General features: G+C 60.1%; 1 protein-coding gene across 9 annotated transcripts in view; it reads left to right on the forward strand.

Moving 5' to 3' along the window:
• The window catches only part of PLEKHG5 (pleckstrin homology and RhoGEF domain containing G5), a 47,868-nt gene that overhangs the window by 18,251 nt on the left and 11,245 nt on the right, over positions 1-18,372 (forward strand). For 3 of the 9 annotated variants that reach the window (XM_023635877.2, XM_070254045.1, XM_070254041.1), the window contains exon 2: positions 3,357-3,433. In XM_023635877.2, coding sequence (XP_023491645.1) covers positions 3,357-3,433 — 77 coding nt within the window. Of the gene's footprint in view, positions 1-1,895; positions 2,096-2,290; positions 2,492-3,356; positions 3,434-6,613; positions 7,128-8,606; positions 8,787-13,113; positions 13,325-18,372 lie in introns of those variants that run through there. The other 6 variants (XM_070254056.1, XM_023635881.2, XM_070254058.1 and 3 more) reach the window with 6 other exon arrangements.

An 18,372-nucleotide genomic window follows, 5' to 3' on the forward strand; every position in this document is an offset into this window, starting at 1 on the left:
ACTGAGGCACTTATGAGCTGTGAAGGCAGTTCCGGAACCCCATGGTGGAGGAAGTAGCTGGGAACCTGCAGAATTTAGAGCCAGAACCCAGAAGTCTTAGGGTAAAGGGTGTTAGAACCCGACCCCAGGCCCAGAGTTGCGAGGACCTAGGGACCTGGAGCCATCAGCAGACCTTGTCTGGCTGAGTTGGAGAAGTCCCTGGCAGGGTGCACAGCAAACTCCCCAAAGCTGGCTGAGGGCTCCAGGTCCTCGAGGAAACCCAGACGGCAGAGAGGGTGCTGCTGGGGTTGTGGTGAGAAGAGCCCTGCCTCCCATCCCACCCTCAGGTCAGCTAGCTCCTGGTAGGCAGGGCTGTGCAGGGCCAGCAGGATCGCTGACTCCAGGGACCTCATCAGGGTCCTCATAGGGCCATCGCCCACCTCAGCTGCCCCCTGCCTCCAGGCTAGAGGCAGAACAGGCATCACCAGCCCTTCGGACAGCTGAGGAAGCAGAGATTCCAAGAAGGAAATCAGAACTGTGCAATGTTGTGAACTGAGCGAGGTAGGAGGGGCCTCTGAGTCCTGAGAATTGCTGCAGGCAGGTGCAGGTCCCTTCTCGGAACCCCCAGTTCACACTGCACAAAGGGGAGACCAAGGGACACTGCCGCTGCTTCCTTCTCAGCCCAGAAGCCTCATGACGCCACATGAGCCCTCTGTGCAGATGCTCCCAGGTGCAGCCTCTTCCCCAAGAGCTCCCTCCCCACCACACTGCAGATGTGCTGGCCTCAAAAGGGCCACCCTGCCCGCCAGGCCCACAGAGAGCTCCCCAAGACTTGTCAAAGTCACCCATGGGTACCCAGTGCCCAGCCTGGGGCTTGGCACATGGTGGGCGCTCAGGGGACCCTTGATGTGTGTTTGCTGAGTGAATCCAGAGAACCAGGAAGACCTGGAACCCACCACAGTTCCCTCTGTCAAGAGTCCTTGAGGGGCCAGCCCAGTAGCGCAGCGGTTAAGTTCACACGTCCCACTTTGGAGGGCCGGGGTTTGCCAGTTTGGATCCTGGGTGCGGACGTGGCACTGCTTGGCACACCATGCTGTGGTAGGCGTCCCACATATAAAAAAGTAGAGGAAGATGGGTATGGGTGTTAGCTCAGGGCCAGTCTTCCTCAGCAAAAAGAAGAGGATTGGCAACAGTTAGCTCAGGGCTAATCTTCCTCAAAAGAAAAAGAGCCCTTGAGGTCAGGAACTGGGTTCCGGTCACCTGTCAGTCCCCATGGCCCGCTCACATAAGGGATACACGCAGGAAGGCAGGCACCCTACTTCGGCAGAGAGGCCTCTGGGGAAGGGGCCAGAGAAGGCTTTGGGAGACGGACTGGGGCCCCACTGGAAACTGGATCTTCCATACGTGGGTCTTGTCAACCCAGAGCCTCCTGGCACCAACCTACGGGTGGGATGGGGTCTAAGCAAGCTCAGGAACACTCTGAGTCCCTTGGGGGAGTCTTGGCCACCTCCCCAAGCCTCCATTTCTGTCGTGCAAAGTGTTTTGTAACCATTAAAATGTTGTCCAAGTATCGCGTGATGCCGTTTCATAAAGTACAAGAGCACGCAAAACCAATCGATGCAGTCAGGAGTCAGGACAGCATCTCCTTGGGACAGTGGCTGGCAGCCCCCAAGAGGGGGACTTCTGCAGGAGGCTGGGGGTGCTCTGTTTCTTGGTCTGGGTGCTGGTTATTTTGCAAAAACGTTTTGTGAGCATGAATTGAGCTGTGCACTCATGATAGCTGCACTCTACGTATTTATACTTCCATGAAGTTTCTAAAATGCGGCCCAACACGGAGATGATAACAGCAAAACAGGAGCCACGGAGCCCACTCCTTTTATGGAGCCCGTACCCCTATCCGTGACAGCATTTCTAATGGGGGGGGGGGGTGTCTGCTACAGGAGGGAGAGGAAGGGCGCAGGGAGCTGTCCTGCCTGCATTCCTACCTACAGGAAGGCACCATTTCCACGTAGATGGTACCTTTCGGACCAGGCGAAATAACGAATTCTCTAAAATGCCTTTATTCCCACCTTCCAAGAGATTGAGAAAATGTCTCCTGACCACATCAAAAAGAGAGGTGTTTTCATTTGAGGTGGCTGGGAGGCTGAGGGAGTCGGGGGTGGAGGGAGGGCCTTTGATCACACCCGCGACATTTCAGAAGGGGGCGTCCCGGCGTGGGGCGGGTGTCACCCTCCCGGCAGACGCCCGGCGCGGCGGGGGGCCGGCCCTGCCCAGCGGGGCGCGGGGCGCGGGGCGCGGGGGGCGGGCGCGGGTGCGGAGTCCGGCCCCCGCGGGCGGGGCGCCCTCCGGCTCCTCCCGCCGCCCACCTGCCCCGCCCCGCCTCCCGCCGCCGAGGGTCCGGCGGCCGCGGCGATCCGGCCTCTCTGCGGCCCCGGCCGGCGCCCGCCCCGCCGCCGTCGCGCTCCCCCCGCCGGCCCGCCCGCGTCCCCCGCCGCCGGCGCCTCCTCCATGGGTGAGTGAGGGGCCCCAGCCCGGCCCCGCCGTGCAGGCCCGCGGGCCGGGCCGCCTCCGCGCCGGCTCGGGGAGGGGCGCGGGCGGGGGTCGCGGGGGAGCGGGTGGGGCGCCCACTCCTTTCCTCCGCGGGCGGGGGCTCGGCCTGCCCCCTCCCCTGGCGAAGGCCTGCTCGAGCGGGGAGGTGGACCCCGGCCTCGGAATCAGAGCGGCGGGGGTCCAAACTCTGCCCCCACGTGGGGGCCCGCTTCAGCAGCACCCCTGGCCCTGCATGCCCGCTGGGCAGGCGGCCTCTTTGCCCCTTCGCTGCCCCTCCGCTGCTGCACCCCGGCCCCTAGGAGAGAAGCAGCTTGGAGGGGGCCAGATTCTGGGTAAAAGATGGACAGCGGGTAAGGGAGACCACCCCGGGCCTTTGAGGGGGCGTCCATCCACAGAGGCAGTGATGTGGAGGACAAGGGCAGAAAGGGATCTTACACCCCTGGAGTTCTCCCTCCCCCAGCAGCCCTGCAGGGATCCCCCAAGAAGTCTGGGGCCCCACAAGGTCACTGAGCCACCCCCCTCCCAGGCTTGTGGGGCAGAGGGAGGGAGAAACTTATTTCCAAAGCCATCCTCTCCCCGTGGAATCTGGATAATTTCCCTGGGGAACTGCAACAAGAAAGGGCTCTGCAAACAGATTCCCGTGCAGATAAGTTGGCATTTAGAAGAGAAAGGGACACTGACCTCCTTTGAAGGGAGGATTGCGGAGAGGCCCCACCCATCCTCTGGCGGGGAGGCCAGTGGGGCCCAGGGGAGCCTGGGTGCCCCTGGCTGGCCTGTACCTCCCTGAGCCCCGCCCACTGATAACCCTCTGCTCCTCTCCTCTGCAGATGACCAGAGCCTGGCCGAGGAGAGGGGACTGCGCTGTCAGAACCCCGACTGCATGGACAAAGGGCGGGCGGCGAAGGTAGGGAGGCTATAGGGTCTGGGGGCTGCCAGGAGCAGAGGAGAGGGGGCTCTAACCACTTTCTCTGTCCAGGCACGGATGTCCACCCAGCCCTAATGAGGGTGTAGCAACCCCGCCACAGTGTGGTCTGGGTTCAGGGGTGGGCAGGGCCACAGCGGGGCTGGCTTCCGGGGCAGAGGGCCTGCCCATGACTAAGGAACAGCAGAGTGGGGGGACTTCCGCAAGAGCGGGGGTGCCCCAAAGGCCATTCCTGCACTGTGATCCTTGTAGCCACCCAGCTGGCACCATTTCTTCAGCACTGGGCCACTCTTTGGGCCTCGGGCACGGATGGGGGACATTTTGGGACTTTGTGAGAGTGACTGTGGCCCTGGGGATGACAAAGGGAAGAAGGGACAAACTGGTGTTCGAGTGCCAGGGCTTGGGAGCAGGGAGCAGGGCAAACAAGAGGAATGATGATGAATATTGACAGGGCACTTCTGCCTGTTATGCACTGGGCTCTGTGCCATGCATTCTCTGTGCCTTATGTGCTGCTAGAGGCAGCTCTGCTGGGAAGGCATTGTCACCACGTTTTCCAAATGAAGATCCCAAGGTTCACAGAGGTCCTGTGACTTGGCCGAGGCCACACAGTTCATGAGAGACGGACCTAGGGTTTGAACCCCTCCGAGCACGCATTTGAGTGACAATAGTAATAACTGCCACAACTTACTGTGTCCGGCCCAGGCGCTGAGGACTCACTGTCTCCTCCCTCTGGCCTTCTGAGCTCTGTCCTGTCATTATTCGCATTTATAGAAGAGGACACTGAGGCTTGGAGAGGTGGTGGCTCACCCAAGGACGCGTGGGTAGGCTGTGGCAGAGCTGGGATCTGAACCCACAGCCCAGCTCTGTAGAATGCCAGAGCCTGTGTTCCTAACCACTGTGTAGCTCAGCTCTCGGCTAGCTGCAGAAAATGAAAAATGCCACCTTCCCTCCCCCAGGTCCCCCTCCGCCCTGACACATGCCCCTACATCCTGCACTGGAAGAGCACAGTTAGCAGGAACGTGGAGGACTGTTCTGGGGGCCGGGAGAGGAGGGGGAGGCTTCCAGTTGCCGTGGTCACCGGGCAAGGGGGCGGCTGTGATGTCAGACAGAATCTGCTGGCACGGATGGTGCCTGGCATTGGGGCTCTGGTGTTGGCTGGTTGCCTGTTCACCAGATGGGGGCTTCTGGCAACAAACTGGCCTCAGCTACCCCCAGCATACATCCTGCCAGGGGCCTGCAGAGTCCCAGGGCCCTCTTCTGGGCATCTGCTCCTTGGGCAGGCCCCCAAGCTGCTGCAGGCAGGGACAGGGGTGGGAGGGCCTGGATGGTACAGAAGTGAGGCCTATGAGACGAAAGTTGGTCTCAGAGTGAGTGTGGGCCCTCTGCAGCCTGCAGGTCCTAGCTCCAGCCCGGCCCTGGCCTGCCTGGAACTCAGCATGACTGACATTGGCATCAGCAGCCAGAGGGTCACGCAGCCTGCAGGGGGAGAACCCACACCCTGTCACCTGTGGGACCTACTTTTGGACAAATGGCACAGACTTCGGGGACAAGGATGCCTGAGCGATCAGAGGCAGGAGGGCTAGTCAGGGAGGACATCCTGGAGGTGGCCTCTGGTGGAAGTGAAAATGTGGATAGGCAGAGCAGAAGGTGAGGGTGGTCCAGGAACGGCAAGCTGCCCCAGGCAGAAGTGCAGAGGCAGGAAAGAAGGGGCGGAGGCAGGTCTTGCCGGGGATGAGCTGGCAGGAGCAGAGGGCGAGAGGAGGTGCTTGACGCCCAGATTTAGTGAGAAAGAGGAGCAAAGAGCATCCTTATTGTTGATGATAATAATAACCACCACTGACCGAAGGTGTTTAGGTGCCAGGCGGGGCATTAGGCCTCACGCTTGTCCCACTGAACCCTTGAGAGAACCTTGGGAGAAAAGCATTATTATTCCCACATGACATGGAAGGAAACTGAGGCTCAGAGAGGTGAAAGAACTCGCCCCCATCACACAGCATGACTGGCAAAGCTTGGGTCAGAGCGAGCTCAAAAGCCTTGTTCTTACTGTCCTCTCCAGCCGTGCTAGGAATGGCTAGCAGGATATGACTGGCTTTTTGAAGGAGATGACGTCATTCATTCATTCACCAAATCAGCTGTAAGCATCTGCTGTGCCAGGCCCAGTTCTAGGCCCTGGAGATCTCCAGGAAACAAAGGTCTTGCCCTCCTGGGGCTGACATCCCAGCTCCACTGGGAGGAGGAGGGAAGTGAGCACTTGGGTTTGCCAGACTGGCCTCCGAGGCCGCCCTGGGGAGGGGCCATCTTCCAAAAGGGCTGGACCCTTCCGCTTCTGGGCGCAGCCTTGAGGCTTTGTTAGAGCCTCTCCTGGGTGCTGGGACTTCTGAGATGAATCCGCCGCCTCCCCTCCCCCTGCCCCTGGAGTTCACTCAAGGGGGAGGGGGATAACCAGGATGGGCTTCCTGGAGGAGGTCGCTGGCATCCTGAGGAATGAGGAGGTGTTGAGATGGAGGAAAGCTGAGTGAGCAGGGGGGCATGTTGGTGCTGTAAGGAGCAAGTGGGGCCAGGGGATGGGGAAAGGGAGGCAGAGCTGGACAGGGAGCACCCTGATGTTGGGTGAGGAGTCTGCCTCGGAGACCACAGGAGAGAAGTGGTGTCCCTGCCCCTCCCCGGGATGAAGATGTGTTGAGTAGCCCACATCTGTGAGCTCCCGTGTCACAGCCCACCCCTTTCCAGCTGTGTGACCCTGCGCAGGTCACTATGCCTCTCTGAACCTGAGTTTCTTCATCTGGAAACTGAGGCTTCCAGAGCTGTGGTGAGGATTAAAACAGGGCTCATATGTGAAGTGCTTAGCACAGAGCGTGGCATGCTGTAGGTGTTCAAGAGAATGCTAGCTGTGATCATGTGTTCATCTGCCGTGGAGGGCGAGAGAAACCCCTAGGCTTCAGGTGTACCCTCCTTCCCCTCCCTGAGATCTGAGACCTCCCCAGGTCCCATCCCAGATCCCAGCCAACCCTGTCCAGCCAGACAAATGTTTACCTGTTCCCAGGGCAGGTAGAGCTAGGAGTCTGCAGTGGGAGGGGAGGGGGGCGGGGAGAAGGGATGGATGCCCTGCCTCCTGGAGAACCAGGTGATGACGTAGTGGGTGTCCCCGCCCTCCTGCAAGGTAACCACAGGACAGACGGTAGCTGGACTCCCAGCTCCTTGCTGGGCCCCCTCAAGCTGGGTGCTATGGTTAGAGTCTGTGCAGGGCACCCCGGGTCACAAGGGGACATGGAGGAGGGCTGACACTGCCCCGGGGGATGCTGGAGACCACATTGGAGGGGACAGAAAAGTCAAGGGTGTTTATCTTGGAGATGGTACCCTCAGGGCATCATCCTCAAAGGAAGGCGATCATTCTAGCAGCCAGCATTCCTTCAGCACCTTCTGTGTGCCAGGCCCTGCTTGAGTGCTTCACCGCAAGGACCTTGTCTAGTCCTCACACCCACCCGATGCAGGAGGGACAACCCCATCTCCATTTTAGAGACAGGACGCTGAGAAGCAGAGCAGTGAAATGACTTGCCAAGGAAGGCTGAGACTCAAACCAGGTCCGTCTGTCCTCAGAGCCTCTCATTTCTAAGGAGCCGTCAGGAGGAAAGGGAGGTGAAGTTTTCTGCGTGGTTCTCAAGGGCCCTGGCAGCGGGTGAGTTTTGGTTCAGTATAGGCAAGAGTTTCCAACAGCTGAGCTGGTCCCGGAAGTGTGGGTAGTGAGCACCCCATCCTGGAGGTATTCAAGCAGACAGAGCAGAGGTTGGATTTGATGACTTTAGAGTTCCAGCTTAACAGTGGGCTGTGAGGTGGCAGGGATGAGTCAGGGGAGGTGTGTGTCTAGGAGAGGGGTGGCCAGATGAAGACCAGTGGACACAGAGCAGAGGAAGGGGTGGATCTGAGATCCTTGTGGAGAAGAATGGGCAGGATGTAGTGAATAATGGGAGAGGAGTCACCTATTCTCCTGGGCAATGCTTTGGGGGTAAAAGGTTAGAGGCCAGGGTGCCCTTGAGAATGGCCAGATTCTGGGGGTCTCTGGAGGTCGTCTGGACCTTTTAGATGCTGGTCGGCTATAGATAGGTGGCAGTCCAGTCTGCAGCTGGAGAAAGGGGCAGGACCAGAGAAGCAATGCAAGCGGAACTCCTGGGCTTTGGCTAAGTAATTTGGGGAAGCAGATGAAGGCGTAGGTTGCCTGGCCCAAGAGGCAGGGACAGAGGACCTGCCACATGCGACCTGGCCAAGATGAGCTGCCCTGGTGTGGACCCAGCCCCAGGGAGGGCAGTGCTGCTGAAGAGGGCAGCACCTGCTAAGAGGGGGTGCTGGCAGCCTACAGGCCCTATCCTGGTGAGGGGCCTGAGTGAGGTGGTCTAGAATTGGAAAAATGCAGGCACGTCTGAACCCTGAGGCCACCAAGTGTCGTGCCCAAGATCCACCCTAACGGCTGAGTCTGTGTGCGAGTCCTAAGGTGCCCACCTTGCCGGTTTAGTAATTAGGGAAAGGGAGAGGTGTGCTTGGGGCTGGTTGCCTGACTCCTCCTGCGGGACCCTCGTATCCCCATACACTCCTGGCACCCCTAGTCCTGGGTGCAGAGTTATTCTAAACTCGCGCTGCTGGGAGAGGGAAGCTGGAGCCAGCAAAGGGGGGAATGGCCCCCTTTTTCAGCCATGCCAGGTGTGGGCCAGGAAAAAAGAGGGGGCACAGAGACAGGCTGGCCCGTTTCTCAGGCGCCGTGGAGGGCGCAGTTCAGAATCCCGCGGAAACGAGCCCGGCTCGAGGCGATTCCCCGGGGCAGGCTCAGCCTGCGGGTGCCTCGGCCTGGACCCCTGGGGGGCTGTCTCGCCGGCTAAGGCAGCTTCCTGCCGTGGGCCCTCGCTGGGGATGGGCGAGCCCCTGCCTCCAAGCCCAGGTTAAAGACTAGGGACTTTGAACTTGCCGGAGATTTGTAAAGGGCCAGCCCCCTCGGGGACAGTGACAACCCCCTCCCCCTCTCCCCGCAGCCTGGACCCTAGATTACCCCCATCGCCGGCTGGGCTCCCTGCCGCCCCCCTCGGCCGCAGGGTCGGGCGCCGGGCCCTTGCCACGATCCCAGCGCTCCCCCATCCCAGCCGGGCGCGCCGATGGTACGTCCCGGCCCGCCCAGGTGGTAGCGCCCGCGCCGGCCTACCGTAATTCCCCTACGTCCGGCGCCCCCAGCCGGCGCGAAGTCGACTGAGCCCGCCCCGCGGCTCCGGTCCCCCTCGCCCTGAGCGCCCTCCGGGGCTTTGGCAGTCTTAGCCGGAGCCCCAGCCACCGGGGAGGAGACCCATGTCCCTAGGTGAGTCTCATGGGAAAGCTGGGGTCCGGACGGGGCTGAGATCCGGACCGGGGTGGGTCCAGGCGCCGACTCCTCCTGAATTAATGGACAGAATCCAGAGTAGAGGGTCCCACGCAGTCCCAGGCGTGCGAGTGGGTATGGATGGGCACCATTGGCCCTACCTCCACTTACTTGAGGGTGGAGTGGGCTCAAGCGCCTGCCCCCACCCCAGTGACTCTAGGGTGGGGTCGCTCGGAGATGTGACCGTGAGGAGCCTGTGGGGCCGCCGCACCAGTGTTGGCGGGGCGAGAAGATCCTTTAGGGGACTTGGTACGGGGTGGTTGGGAAGCTCCGCCGACCCTGCCCTGTCTGGGCGTCCGAGAGTCGGTCCCCTGCGGAAAGTCCTCTTGAGGCCGGCAGGGGGCGCTAGAGTCTGTGCCTCAGGCAGTCTGGGCCGAGCTGGCACCCTCTTAGGGGATGAGGGGAAGGAGAAGACAGCTGAACCCAGGAGAGGCCCTGCCTGCCTTGATCAAAGACCAGGAAATGGAAGCTGAAGGGCCCCTGGGCCCTACAGATTCCCTGGGTTTGGGGGCTCTAGGAGGATTTTACTATTCCTTTGCCCCTTGGCCAGGGTCTAGGCACACATTAGGACCCAGTGGCCATCCCTAGATAGGAAAGTCTAGAGAAGTGGCCAGTGTCCTCTTTGCACAGGTGGTGAAGGGCAGGGGTAGGTGGGCCGCAGAAGCAGGCCCAGGCACATTCCCTATCCCCCATTCTTTCCAAGGAGCCTTCTCTATGGCTCTGGAGGAAGAGGTGCCAGGAAAAGGGGCTGGCTATGATGCTGTGGTCCTGGGCTCTGGGGGCTGGCACATTTGTGCAGGGACTGGGCAGGAGGTGGTGTTCATGGACCACAGCCTCTCTCTCTCTCCCTAGCACTGGGTCCCAACGGGACTGCTTCCTGGGGAGGAACAGGCCTTGCTGGCTTCTGGGGCCTGTGCAGTGGGCCTGGCTCGCAAAGAGGTTCTCATCTGCCCAGCACAGGGCAGGACCTTAGGGCAGGCTCTGCCTCCAGGTGGGCCCCAGAACCCAAAGGACAAAGGGTGAGGCCCAGGCCTAGGGGAAGGGAGGAACCGGGTGGGCCGTTGGGAGTGTGGAGAGCAGCCTGGCAGAGCTGGCCCCACCCTGGCTGACTTGCTCACACATGCAGCCTCCGCCCCTGGATTTCCAAGGTGCCAGATGGGGCCTTGGGACTGGTAGGCTCCCAGGGGAGCTTAGCCCAGATGGGGAGCCCCTGGGCAGGGGTGTCCCTCCAGTCAGGGAGCCCCGATTCCTGGTTCCAGGCCAGTTTGCTGTGGGCAGAGCACAGAGCTGGCCCCAGACCTTGCCCCAGACCTGCTGTCTTTTCTGGACGGGGAGCTCCCTCTCCCACTGCAGACCAGGCTTGGGCTCCAGCCCACTGTGGGGGTGGGGATGCCCACAGGCCTCTGCCTTTCTGGGGCGGGAGAGATGGTGCTAGGAGAGAGTGGGAGGGGGGCTCCTGCCTTGGAGACTCCATTATTCATCAGCCCCAGCATCTGGTTTCTGGGTATCAGTTTCAACAAGCCGGTCCTGACTCATGAGCCTGGAGCTGGGGCTGGGCTGGGCGGGGCAGGGCGGGGAGGGGCTGGGACCTCTTTGGCCTGCTCTTGGGCTATTTCAGTTCCCTCCCATGGAGAGGAGGTAGGACCCCAGGAGCCTACCGAGGCAGGGGCCGGGGCTCCTTTGCTCCTCCTACTCTGCAGGTTCCTTGAACCTGCACTCTTGGCTCTGGGGCAGCAAGGCCTTGGCCCTTAAAGGAGCAGCCCCCTGATCTGGCTGGAGGACCCAAGCAGCAGCATGACTCAGGGATGGCCAGGACCTGGTCACTCAGGTGACCTCTGGTGACCTGCCCTGGCCCAGTCCCTGTGATCTCCACTTGATGTAACCTGGTTTCCCCAGGCCAGTGGGATCCCCTAATCTGGCCTTGGGATCTGTCCCCAAGGGGGTGGACCTCAAGGTCCTGCTGCCCAAACCACCACTCAGCTGGTCTTTATGCCCCTCACCCCTGCCCTGTGCCTGAGGCATACTGGTAGGGGTCCAAAGCACAGGTGTCCATTTCCCCACTTACCAGCTGGTGACTTTGGGGGCAAGGCACTTAACCTTTCCAGGCCTCAGTTTCTTCATCTATTAAGTGGAGATGCTAACAGTGTCTTCTCCTTAGGATCTTTGAGAAGAGTGAACAGGATTTGCCCAAAACTCCTAGTACAGGCTTGGCACTTCAGAGTGCTCAGCTGTTGGCTTGTGGGACAACAGCAGGGTCAGGGGGCCTGGGGAAGACTGCCAGGATTTGAGGTAGAAACTGACATGCCCCGGCCAGCAAGCCCAAGATCATGGATGTTAGGAGGAAGGAGAGGACCTGTGGTCAGGCAGTGGGGAAGGCTTTGTTGACCATTGGCAGTAGGAAGGGACATCCGGGCCAAGACCTTGCCTGCCCGAGGCCTTCTCTGGCACGAAGACCCTTCATCCATTCGTCCTTTAGTCTAGACTGAGCACCCACTGTGTGCCAGGACTGTTGTAAGTGCCAAGGACGCAGTGTGGGCCAGACAGCCAAGGCCCCTGGCCCCTGGCGAGCATATTCTGTCAGGGAAGAGTCATAATCAAAAAGTGAGCAAAGAAATAAGATAATTTGAGGTAGTAATAAATGCTCAGGAGAAAAGAATTCAATTTAAGAGGACCGAGTGTGGGAGGGTGAGGGGCTATTTATTTCGGGAGGAGGGTAAAGGCCTCCTTGGGGAGGTGGCGTTTAAACTGAGGCCTGGTGCACCCGTTGGAAGATCAGGGGTATACGGTCTTGCAGGCAGAGGTGCGGGCGCTGAGCCTGGGGAGCTGTAGGGCCGGAGGAAGGCCAGTGTGGCGACCGCCATGTGGGACCCGCCAGGAGGTGAGGGAGGAGCCAGGCCATGCTGGGATTTTTATTCTAAACCACTGGAGGGTTTTAAGGGGGGGTGACCTGACTGGATTTTAGTTTTCAAAGATCTGCCTGTGGTGTGGACAGTGGAGGACGGGGTCTTTGGGAGCCAAGGCTACCCTTGAAACCTCCCTGCCCCTAGTAAACTACTGCCCTCAAAACCATCTCCGGACACTACGCCTCTCCCCACCCTCTTTCCCCCTGGAACCAGACTGAGGAGGAGCTGTGGGGGGGGTGGGGGGGTGGGCTGATGACAGCATGTCCCCTCACCCCCATAAGGTACAGAGGAGTGTCCCAAGGAGGCCATTTCAGAACCCCAGAATCAGAAGTCTGGGTTTCAGTCCTGCCTGTGGACTTTTGTGTCACTTTATCCCCCATGCGATGAATGGGGATGATAGTGCCCGGCCCCACTCCCGGGAAAGAGTGTAAAGCGCTCTGGCAACCTACAGTGGGGACCCGCCTCGGACTCCGATGAGCGCTCCCTGGCGGTGGGGCACGCGGACGCTCCTCCTGCGTTGTGGGGGAGCCTACCTGGAGCTGCAGGGACCTCAGGACAGCCAGTTGGGCTGCGGGGTTTTCCTCACGCCCCATCTCACGCAGCTCCTGGGGGGCTCCCAAAGGACTGCCCTCTCCGCCCTTAACGACCAGCGCGCCTGCCTTCCGCCCGCCGCCGCCACCTGTGGTCCCCCGGCCGCTCCGCTCCTCTGCCTCCCCCAGTGACCTGGCAGTCGGAGCGGGGGTCCCCCGAGCTGAGGCTCTGAGGCGGGGGTCTCTTGGACTATGGGCGGGCGCTAAGATGACCCTCAGGGGGGCCTCTGAGCGCCGGATGTGTGACTGGGGCAGAGCAGTTGGAGGTCAGAGCAGAGAGGGGTGTCCCCGGGGCTCGACGAGGAGCGGGGTCCGAGGACCCGGAGGGGGAGGGATGCCACCAGCATTCTGCCACCAGCACTCAGGGAGCTCCCTCGGGGGAGGGAGAAGGGGCCCCCTGGGCTGAGGCTTTGAGGAGGCGCTCTCCAGGGCTGAGGGAGGGCGCTCAGATGCCCTTTCGGCAGGGAGGGCCCTTCGGAGCCCCAAACGTTTGCGTTGCGGATGGGGGGGAAGTCAGAGCAGAGTGGGGCGCCCGGGGCTGGGCGGGGGTCGGGGTTCCGCAGTCAAGGCGAGGGGGGTGTCACCGGCGTGCCTCCCCCCGCCCCCGCATTCAGAGCTCCCCCGGGAGAGGGAGCAGGGCCGACGGCGACGCTGTGAGCCCGGCCCCTGGCGCTGGGGGGCGGCCGCCGGGGTCAGCGCGGAGGCCGGCCGGGCGGAGGCGGGGCCGGGCGCTGGCGGGCGGGGAGGGCGTCCCCGCCCCGGGTCCCGGCGCGCTCGGCCGGCGGGCGCGGCCGCACAATGGCAGGAAGCGGGGCTCCGCGCTTTGTCCGGCGGGCGGCGCAGACCGCCGCTTCCTCCGGCCGCCATGGGGACGGGACCCGGCGTCTCCGGGCGCCGCGCGGCCTCCCGGCCGGGCCCCGCGCCGCCCTCCCGGGACGGGGAGCCCTGCTGGGCTGGGGGCCGCGCCCGCGACGGGGAAGGCCAGGTACGCGGGCGCGGGCGCGGGGAGGCCGGGGGCGAGGCCGGCGCGCTCCCTCGGCGCGTCTCCGAGGCCGGATGGAGTGGGCGGCGGCAGAGCCCCCTTCCCGGCTGCACCTAGCGGGGATGGGGGCCTGATGCCCCGAGATGTGTCCCCGCACCAGCCGCCTAGGGGGCCCGGCGGCAGAGGGGGCCCGGCAGCCCCCGGCCTTTTGTGTCTGGGGTTGCCTCCGGACACACCTGTGGGTCCCAGACCCTGCACCCTCCCCGCTTTCCTTCCTCGGCCTAGGCCCTGCCCACGCCCCTCCTACGACTTCTGCCTCTGGCCGCAGCCCTTGCGTGAGAAGGGAGGACAGACTTCTAGTGCCCTCATCCCCATGGTGAGGGGCGGCCTTGACCTGCTCCCCAGAGCTCCCCACCCCCACACCGGGCTGCCCCACGTAGTTGTAAACTTGTGGTCCATTTGCTGCCTTTGGAGAGGCAGTGTGACCTGGCTGTTCCACATACCTGGTGGGCTCTCCCCTCTTTAGGTTGAGTCCTGAGAACTTTGCCCCTGGACCCTGCTGCCTCTCCCCCGCTGGCAGGAGTGCTGCTGCCCTGGGAGGTGGGCATGGTGGGCAGCAGGAAGGCAGGAGTGGGCGCCTGGGTCTGAGAGAAGGGGCCCAAGAGTCTGGCTTTGGGAAGGGGCTGCCCTACTTAAGTGCTGGGGACACCACCGGCCCTGGAGGGAGCTGTGGAGACCCTGTGGTTTGGGGATGGCCGTGTGTGAGAAGGGGTGGGGAGCAAACGCAGGGCAAGGGGGCTCTGTCTACCGCAGTCTCAGCCGCCCACTTGGGCTTGTGGTTCTCTCTGGGGGTTCTTGGAACTTCATCCTCAACAAGACCTGCTGAGTTAAGTGACAGAGCACCTGCCTGGTTCAGATCCTGGCCTCAGCCTGGTGTCCCTGAGCCTGGGGGCTGCTGGGAGGATGAAGCAGATGAGGCCAGCTGTGGGCTGGGCACCGGCTCTGTCATTATTATCGTTAGTAGTAATTAGTAGTAATTAGCAGTATTAGGAGCAATAGGAGAAGGCAGCACTGTGGTGGTGTTCCCCGAAGCCCACCACAGTGCTGGGGAATGATCTCCCGAGTCTCTAGGGGGCCCTGTGCCTCCCAGCACTGGCACATAGTGGGGCTCAATAAATATTTATTGAATCTGCCACAGGAGCAAATCTTTGTGTAAAATCTGCCATCTGTGTATTGGATTGGTTTAAAAACAAAATGTGGCACAGAATCAAGGACTTGGACTGGAAGGGTCCCAGAGACCATCCATAGAACCCCTACATCTAGCCTGTTTTCTGCCATGTCACCCCCACCCACTATTAGGCCAGGGCCTGGGCCACTGCAGCCCCACTGCCCAGCGCCGAGCCTAGACCAGCAAATGGAGCCGTCAGGGAAATCTCTAGAGGCCTGGAAGAGGTCGGCCATCCCCAAACCACAGGGTCTCCACAGCTCCCTCCAGGGCCGGTGGTGTCCCCAGCACTTAAGTAGGGCAGCCCCTTCCCAAAGCCAGACTCTTGGGCCCCTTCTCTCAGACCCAGGCGCCCACTCCTGCCTTCCTGCTGCCCACCATGCCCACCCTCCCAGGGCAGCACCTGTGTCAGGCTGGCTGCCAGGCTGGATGCAGAGGGCAAGAGGGCAAGAGGGCCACTGAGTGGCGACCATGGGGTTCTGGGAAGAAGGGGCTGAAGTGGGGCAGGTACTTTCTCCAGATTCATTGTCAGGAAGAGATGCTCGCCGCCAGGGGTCCCAGAGCCCGCAAAGCCAGGCCCTTTTGTCAGCAGTGCCCTAGGGACGCTGGAGTGGGGGTGGGCAGAGCGTGGCTGAGGATAGGGGTCTTCACGCTTTAATAGTAGATTAAGTAAAGATAGAAACACCTGCTCTGGTTGAAGGGCGCCCTCACTCCTGCCTTAAGACCCAAGAACACAGTTGAAGACCACCTGAGGAGGCTGCCCAGTGCTCTGGCTGCCATCGGGAATCTGGGGCATAATGTCCACAGCTGCCCGCCTGGGGCCCAGCCCCTAGAAATCAGCCCCTTGGGGCAAGTGGCCTCCTCAGTCTGTGCCTTCCCCCACCATGCTGCTGTTTCTGTGCCCATGTTCCCTTTTTTGTCTGGTGGAGGACTAGGTGGAACACAGAAACCCAAACAGCACACATCAAACTATGATTGATTTCCTCTTGTCTCCATAGCCCCCCAGGCTGACCCGAGGTCAGCCTCCCCTGCTGCACTCTCCCTTCTCAGCTACCCAAGAGAGGGTGTGAATGTGGTGAACATCTGGCATCTGGAGCTACACACACTGGGTTTAAGTCCTGTTTCCACTGGCCGTGTGACCTTAGACAAGTTACTTAACCTCTCTGAGCCTCACTTCCTCTTCTGTAAAATAGGGACAGTCATAGCTCCTACCTCCTGGGATAAGCAGAGCCCTCAGTGCAGTCCCAGGCACACGGCGCCCACATTATAAATGGAGATGAGACCTTTTCAGCTTCCTCCTCCCGCCTCCCTTCAGCCACTTTCTCTGCTGTCCAGGCCTTCCTCATCCTGTCTGACATCTTGAAAATCTCTGATTGGGCTCTCCTAAGCCAAAAGCCTTCAGGGACCCTCCGTCACCCTGATGCATAAGTTCAACAAGTATTTACTGAGTGTCTAGGCCTGGAGATAGGGCAGTGAATAGCACAGACTGAAATCGCTGTCCTCGCAGGGCTGACAAGGTGTGGAGGCATTGAGGTAAAGTCCACAAACTGTTGGCTGGTGGCAAGTGCTAAGGAGGGAAGGGAGTAGGGCGGGGATAGGGAGCTTGGAGGGGCTGCAACCTTGCAAGGGAGAGAGGGTGACTTTTGAGTAAAGATTGTCAGGAAAGAAGAGGAGGGAGCCAGTCATTTCAGTATCTGGGGAAAAGCATTTCAGGCCAAGGGACTAGCAGATGCCAAGGCTCAGAGGTGGGAGCGCCCTTAGGAACCATGTTGGAGAAGCCAGGAGGCTGGTTGCTGGAGCAGAGAGAGCAGGGTGGAAGAGCAGGACAGGAGGGTCGCCCCCTCACGGGCTCCCCACGCTGGGAGTGAGACGGGCAGCCCTGGCGGGGTTTTGCGTAGGTGTTTGTGACTCCTCATTGAACGGGGTCCGCTCTGGCTGCTCGTGGAGAGCAGACTGGGGTGCAGGGTGGAAGCAGGGAGACAGTTACGAGGCCGTCGTTGTCTTCACCTGAGAGGTGGTAGGGGCTGGGGCAGGGGCAGAGCTGGGCTGAGAGCATGGCCGGGTTGAAGCGTCAGATATGAAAGTTGGAGAAAACAGAATTTTCAGACTGACTGGATGGGGGTGTCACAGAAGGAGCAAAGGTGACCCCAAGGTTTTTGGCCTAATGCATTAGTTTCCTGGGGCTGCCATCACACCACCTGGGCGGCTTTGGAACAATGGATGTTTATTCTCTCCCAGTTCTGGAGGCCAGGAGCCTGAAATCCAGGTGTCGGCAGGGCTGTGCTCATTCTGAAGGCTCTAGGGGGGAGCCTTCCTGCCTCTTCCAGCTTCGGGGGCCCCAGGTGCTTCCCGGCATTCCTTGGCTTATAGGTGCATCACTCCAGTCGCTGCCTCCGTTGTCACATGGCCTTCTCCCTGTGCGTCCGTGTCTCCATGTCTCCTCTCTTCTGATAAGGACGCCAGTCATATGATTACTCCATACGCTATGATTACAGACTCCAGTGTGATCTCGTCTTAACTAATGACATCTGCAGTGACCTTATTTCCAAATAAGGTCACATTCTCAGGTACTGGGTTAGGACTTAACCTGTTTTTTTGAGGGACCCAATTCAACCGGTCACACCACGCAACTGGAAGGCATTGCGATTAACTGAGATGCAGGGAGCTGCCTGGAGAAGTTCAGGGCCTTACGTGCGGATGTTTTAAGTTTGAGATGCTTGTTAGAATCCAAGCGGAGAATCAAGAAGGTGGGTCTGGAGTCCTGGGCGAGGTCCCGACCCGAGGTTTAACTGTGTCAGCCCTCAGTATGTGCATGGTGTTTCAAGTCACAAGACGGGCTGAGTCAGGAGAGAGTGGATATAGATCAAAATGAGAAGGGTCCACAGACGGGGAGATGAGCAGGAAGCCAGTGAGGGGACCGGGAGGAGAGAGAACGAGCCGAGCGTGGGTCCTGGGGACCGAGAAGAAACATTTTCAAAGAGATACAATGTGTCAAATGCTGGGTCCTGTGAGAACAGACAAGTGTACTTAGAAACGTGGAGGTCAGTGAGGTCCCGAGAGGAGTAAGTTTGGTGTGATGGGGAGGGGGCAAAAACTTGATGGGACAGGGTCTGGGAGAGAATGGAAGAACTGAAAAGTCTCCAACTGCAACCATTGTAGTAATAATTGATTTGGGCAGAAGTCATCAACGAATGCAAAGCCCTGGAGTGGGAGATTGCTGGGGAGCAGGAGATCTCCAACTGTTGGCCCACAGCTTACAAGGAGAAAAAGGGGCTTTACGCAGTCCATCGAGATCCGCAAATGCTCCAGCATCTGGGCGCACTGAGGAGGACACCGTCCGCTCTCTCCTGCTCCTGCCCAAATGCTCAGCCTGAAACTCCGCAGGGACCTCCACGCAAATCCACGTCGAGGGGCTTTCTGTCAGACCACTGGCTTGGACCCTTCAAAAGTGTCACTTTCATGAACAATGAAAAAAAAACATGGAGAATTTATTCTTAAGAGGGATAAACAGATACAACTTTGATTGGATCCTGTATGAGAAAAAAAGTCTGTAAAGGACATTATTTAGACAGTTGGGAAGATGTGAATGTGGACTATAGACGGACCGTATAGCAACGCTCAGTTTCCCGAGAGCAACAGCTGTATTGGGGTTTTGTAGGAGAAGGTCTGTGCTCTTAGGCGATGTCATGATTTCTGCAGCAGGGGCCAGGGTAATGAGGAGGGGATAAGAGAGAAAGCTGGTGTGGCACTGTTAACAATTGGGGATGCTAGAAGGGTGTATGGATGTCATTGTACTATTCTTATAACTTGCTGTAGGTTTGAAATA

This window comes from Equus caballus, chromosome 2, assembly GCF_041296265.1.
Source record: "Equus caballus isolate H_3958 breed thoroughbred chromosome 2, TB-T2T, whole genome shotgun sequence".
NCBI lineage: Eukaryota > Metazoa > Chordata > Mammalia > Perissodactyla > Equidae > Equus > Equus caballus.